This window comes from Henckelia pumila, chromosome 4 (assembly GCF_033568475.1).
Source record: "Henckelia pumila isolate YLH828 chromosome 4, ASM3356847v2, whole genome shotgun sequence".
Classification (NCBI taxonomy): Eukaryota; Viridiplantae; Streptophyta; class Magnoliopsida; order Lamiales; family Gesneriaceae; genus Henckelia; species Henckelia pumila.
In genome coordinates this window covers 139,963,658-139,969,943 of record NC_133123.1, presented here as the reverse complement: position 1 = coordinate 139,969,943, position 6,286 = coordinate 139,963,658, and the positions used below count along the sequence as shown (strand labels likewise).

The window sequence follows — 6,286 nt, the reverse complement described above, 5'->3', positions numbered from 1 at the left end:
TTATTTTCAAATCCACGGCCTCGACCACGACCGCGATCATTTCTACTCCCACGTCCACGCCCACGTCCTCGTCCACGACCTTGACCAAAATCTTGTCTATATCTTTGATTTTGGTTTTCATTTTTACTTACGACATTTGCTTCAGGAAATGCCGTTGAACCAGTAGGTCTGGACTGATGATTTCTCATGAGCAATTCATTATTCTTTTCCGCCACGAGTAAACATGCGATGAGTTCTGAGTATCTTGAAAATCCACGCACTCTATATTGCTGTTGTAGAGTTATATTTGATGCGTGGAATGTAGAAAATGTCTTTTCAAGCATTTCCATCTCAGTAATATTATGCCCACAAAATTTCAGCTGTGAGACAATTCGATACATCGCAGAATTATAATCACTCACCTTTTTAAAATCTTGGAATCTTAAAGTATTCCATTCATCTCGTGCGGTCGGAAGTATAACTTCTCGTATATGCTCAAAACGTTCTTTTAACCCTTTCCACAAAATCATTGGGTCTTTTTCAGTCAAATATTCACATTTCAACCCCTCATCAAGATGTCTGCGTAAAAATATCATCGCTTTTGCTTTATCTTGTGAGGATGATATGTTATTTTCTTTGATAGTTTCGTTAAGACCCAATGACTCGAGATGCATTTCTACATCGAGGGTCCATGGCATATAATTCTTTCCGGTTATATCAAGTGCAATGAATTCGAGTTTCGCCAAGTTCGACATGGTGGTACTAGAAAATAACAATGCATTTTATTAGTTAATTTCCATAAATATGACAATACAAAATAATGGAAGAACGTAAATTACAAGTGCGTATACAAATAGAGAAAAAATATGTGTTGGAAAATCGCTGGTGAGTAAAAGACTCGTGAGCATGATGATCATAGTCGTTATGAAAAATATCCTTATAAATGTCATCATCTCCATCTTCGAAAAAACCGAGGATAAAATATTTTGAGAGAAAGAATGAATTTGGTGTGATTGAAAATGAGTTTGAGTGAACATATTTATAGGGCAAAAACTAGCCGTTTTGTTACCGTTTGTGACCGTTGGGGGTAAAGAAAAAATTGAGTATGTGTTGAATAAAAATTCGTGATAATCATGTAATGCATATAATGATAATCATAATTAAATAATTATGTATATCATATCACATTATTATAAGGTCAGTGTCGTAGACAGCCTTTTATATAATGTTGTGAAATTATACCAATATAGTTAGTATAAAGTCAGGTATAGTATATCATATCACATTATTATAAGATCGGTGTCGTAGACAACCTTTTATATAATAACATGAGATTATACAAATATGGTTAGTATATAAATACACAATAATATATATCATATCACGTTATTATAAGGTCAGTGTCATAGACAACCTTTTATATAATAACATGAAATTATATATTAATATAGTTAATATATATATACATAATAAATATATATCACGTTATTGTTTAAAAACCTTAGAGGCTTTTATACTTGTCGTATCCCTTACCGGGAGTGTGGGATGTCGTCTTAACATCCTCCCAGGATTTATAACAAGTTTTGAAAAAAACTTATTTTTTCATAACATGATATTATATATTAATATATACACAATAAAAATATATAAACAGTAAAATAAAAATTCTTACTTGTTGAATATTTTTGACTTCTTCTTGTATTTTGGAGCGTCGGAAAATATAGAGAACCTTCGAGCGATCGTGCTGATAACGTGTTGTGAAAAAGTAAAAATTTACGGTAAAAAGTAAAAACTCAAAAACTCAAAATTTATCAAATTCTACACTTTATAAAATTTTTCTCTCTTCACAATTGTGTTTTTCTACACAAATGGAGAGACCTATTTATAGATCTCAATTGGAGATTAGTCAAAAATTAATACATCATTAATTACATCATCACACACTAATTTTCAATATTTTACAACTCAATTTTCAACTTTCAACCTTCAACATTCAACAATAAATAATAATATATATTTATATATATTTTCAACAGTTCCCACTATTTTTTTTTTTATTTTCGAAGAGTGCAGAATTTCTTATTGTGTCAGAAGATTCACGCCACTTTTGCTCTTCGAATTTTGAGATTTCAAGGTAGGTCCACTTTCTTTAGTTTTTTTTAAAAGAAGATTAAGCTAGCAATTAGAGTTACTAATCTTCCCATGATTTCGAAGGTTGTGGCCTAGGAAATTGGAGGAATTAGTGCAAGAGATTGTCCAATAATCTACCGACCCTTGAGGAAGCCAATTTGGAATTTTCGAAAGTTTATCAATTTTGATTTTCGAGAAATGTCTTTGGAATTTTCGATCCAAGTTTTGTCTGTTGATTTTCGTACTTATCTAAACGGTAAGTGGGCTTATGTTTTAAAATATTATGTATGATTTAAAATTTCGATCATTCATGATATTCTTTCGAATTTTGCTATGTAATTCTTATTCTTGATAAGATTTGTTATAAGTATGTTTTGGCACTATTATGACTCAAATTAAAAGTGGAAAGAGAATTTTCGAACTATGCTATGTTATGGCCCTGATGCGGTGGGTAAGAATAACTGACAAATGACCTCACCCCTTAGAGGGATTACATATAGGGAACTGATCAGTTAGCCACGATTAATGAGAAGAATTTCAGTGTCTGGCCAAAATATATAAATCATGTTGATTTTGTTATGATGATGATGTTTATGTTAAGTTATGATGAGACATGTTATTAGATGATATGTTTTGAAATATGACATGCTTGAAATCCAAGTATAAGTTTTCTCAAATGAATATATCTATATATATGTATTTTTGATATGATCGTTCGGCCCCCACTTGCTGAGTGTTTTTCAAAACACTCACCCCTTACTTTCCTCCTCAGATAGGAATGAAGATCGAGTTGATCAAGAAATCGAGAAAAGTCATGTCTTGAAGATGGTGATGAAGATAGTTTTGAGATTTTATAGTTATTATACTGATTTTTAAGTTGTAAGACATTTCCGCAAAGTTTATTCCAAATTTGGAAATTTTGAGTTGTACATATATTTTGGATTTTATCTATGAAATAGACTGGTTTTAGTTAAATTCTGTACTAAGAGTCTGGTTGTTTTCGAATTTTATTTGAAAGCAACGGCGATGTCACCCGACCCGGGAGCGGGGCGTGACAAAAAAGCTCGGGCCCCACCCACTTTCCTTCCTTTTCTACCCTCCTAAGGGTTATTCCTAGATTCCTGGCTCCCCTGTTTTTATCCGGGCCTCTTTCAACCACCCGGGATCTCCATGGCTTCCCAGGCCTCAGGCTCGGGTACCCTACCCGGGTTTTAGCCACCCGGGATATTCCATCGGGACACCACCACACTTCCTAAAGATAGTCGGGTTAGGACCTGCTCCGCTGTCCCGAGAAGAGAGGCGTCCCTGCTACTTATCCTCCTCCCGGGTGAACCACCCCGCCGGGACTAGGATATCACTCCTCCAGATTATACCCTACCCCGGGTTCTAGGCACCCGGGATATCTCACCGGGACACCATCACACTTCTTAAAGATAGTCGGGCTAGGACCTGCTCCGCTGTCACGAGAAGAGAGGCATCTCTGCTACTTATCCTCCTCCCGGGTGAACCACCCCACCGGGACTAGGATATCATTAATGTTATCCGATCATGCATACGCTCATCTTGTTTTTTTTTAAAATCTTTTTTTAAGATCTTAAAAACATTTAATGTTGATGTTACATTTTATGAAATGTATCATCTAAAAAATCTTATTTTTTTCTTGTAAAATTTGACGTCAATTGAGCTGGTGCCATGCGTATATGATATTAATATTAATTAATAAGGAACAAATGTGGCAATCATATCATGTTTGTGCATGCATGGTGATGTATATAATATATGAGTAATATTTATGTGAAACGGTTTCATTCGAGATATGGGTCAATCCTACCTATATTTATAATAATAAGTAATATTTTTGGCATAAAATATAATACTTTTTAATTGAAAACTCATATAAGAGATCCGTCTAAAAAAATGACTCTTGAGACCGTTTGATAGAAGTTTTTGTCATAATTATATATAATATATATATATATATATTGATTAATCGGAAAATTAAATATGTTTGACCGACCTGTAAAACTTACAATTTTTGTTTTAAAAAATCCGTAGCTACCTAAGCTATAACCCCATTCCTTCCACGAGAGGGCAACCAAAGACGTGTACGGCCCTGATTTATCCAAAAGTCCATATCCACGTATATCGAGGAAGATCGACAGTCCTCACGGGCACAACGGCTACATCTTGAAAATGATTCGTAAGATCCTACGGTCACAATTGCACCGGCGGTTGCCGCCCTACACCGTTTAATATCAAAGACTCGGGAATATATATATATATATATATATCCCGTGCGTCAACCGACCACCATGAAAATTACTAATCTTTTCTCCCTAAGTCAAATTTATATGTTGGATAAACAAATAGACCATTTTTTTAATTACTTTACATATAATATATTTATTTAAGCTCATTTAGTTCACATTTTCCACTACATTTAATATTTTATTACTCAAATTATCAATCTAAGTTTACATGCAATTTTCCCAATATATTGTACTTATTTCCAAATATAATCTAATATTTAAAGTTAAATAATTCAACGCCTGCTCACATTAAAGTCTCAATTTTTTTTTCCAAATATGATCAAACATACTTCATCCATCTTTAAAATATTGAACTATATATTTATTTACAATCGTCTCAAGATGTTGATCAATGAATTTTCAGACTACACAAAGAAATTGTAAAAATAAAAAATAAAAAAATAATACTCGTGACATGAATTTTGCAAGTTCCACTCCTATTTCTCAGAAATCCAATATATATAAAGTTGGTATACCGTATACCAAAGAGACTCACACACAAAAAGAAGAAAAAAAAAAAAAGGCAATAAATAAATAAATAAATAAAATAAAGTAGCCGTTGGAGGATTCTCTTTCTATTTAAAGGGACCTAAGGGAGCTTCAAGAAAGTTGCTCTTTCGGATCTTGAGAATCCAAACCCCAGCTGGGTTTCATTTCATACTCGAAGAAATCCCATATTTATTAATTAAGCTAGATTAGATTTTATATATATATAAATTTAATTCTCTGTGGTTTTGTTTTCTCGTTTATCCCATATTTTTGCCAAGAAGTTGGAAATAGTTCTCTGTAATTTGTTGATATCTTTCTATCAATTAATTTATTCTGCGCTGAAAGGGCCTCTGATCATCCGGTTTTATTTGAGATCATTTGCCTAATCGAATTTGCTGATCTATATATATATATATATTACTCGAGCTCTGATTTGCCTGCACATATATATATATATATATATATATATATATATATATATATATATATATATTCCAACGGAGCTAGCTAGCTAGGCAGTACTAATGACTCAAAGATCACCAAATCAAACAGTTCCTGCATACAAAAATCCTAAGAAAATCAACCATCCTTTAGCATGTAGCCCCTTTGGGAAATTTTCGCCTTCAAATTTTCAAGAACCTGGTATTTTACAGGCTCCACCACCACCTTTTCTTTCCCACTCCTACCCTCCATTTTCACTCCAACCACCGGCTCAGCCACCTCTTCTTCCTCTCCCAGCTTCCACCAGAGGTTTCTCTTGCCCTCCTACGAACAGGAAAACCGGCAACAATTATATAATTAGAACAAGAGACTCACCCAAGAGGCCAAATTCTTCCAGAAAAGAGAACAAAATCATTTCAATATCCACCACCACTACTCCTTTGGGTGGTAACCTTACCAATACCGTTGCAAAAGCTTCGCCTTTAGCCTCACCAGGTAATTACATCACTCCCCATGATTATAAAATTGTGGAAGCTAACATTTCCGACGAGTTTTCAGGTTCTGTGGTGTTCGCTATATCTCCTCCGCCGAGCAGCTTGCCTTTGCCCAGGTTTTCTTTGAGGCCAAAGCTCTGCTGCAAAGTTGAGGCAGCGGGGATCGACACCGATACCGGAGCCACTGACCATCTCCGGCGACTTCTCCGCCTCCGCTAGCCCATTTACTGATCAGACAATTCCTACTCTGTTTCTACTGATTTTTGTGTACCCCTCCTTTTGCTTTTAAAAAACACGGGGGGGTTCGCAAAGGTTTTTCGTAACGCTGCAATATATATGTGTAATAAATTAATCATTATAAGCTGGTCTGAATTCCGATGTTGAATGATCCCTACTTTTATTATGTAACATATATGTGTAATACGAACGATGTTCTTACTTTAA

The 6,286-nt window shown here is 34.4% G+C and overlaps 1 protein-coding gene across 1 annotated transcript; it reads left to right on the top strand.

Annotated features, from left to right (window-relative positions):
- The first annotated feature begins 5,049 nt into the window (after window positions 1-5,049).
- LOC140866943 (uncharacterized) lies at window positions 5,050-6,286 on the top strand. Its single transcript, XM_073272004.1, has 2 exons — window positions 5,050-5,843; window positions 5,907-6,286. Exons 1-2 carry the CDS (start codon window positions 5,432-5,434, stop codon window positions 6,059-6,061), a joined length of 567 nt encoding a protein of 188 aa, XP_073128105.1. The 5' UTR covers window positions 5,050-5,431; the 3' UTR covers window positions 6,062-6,286.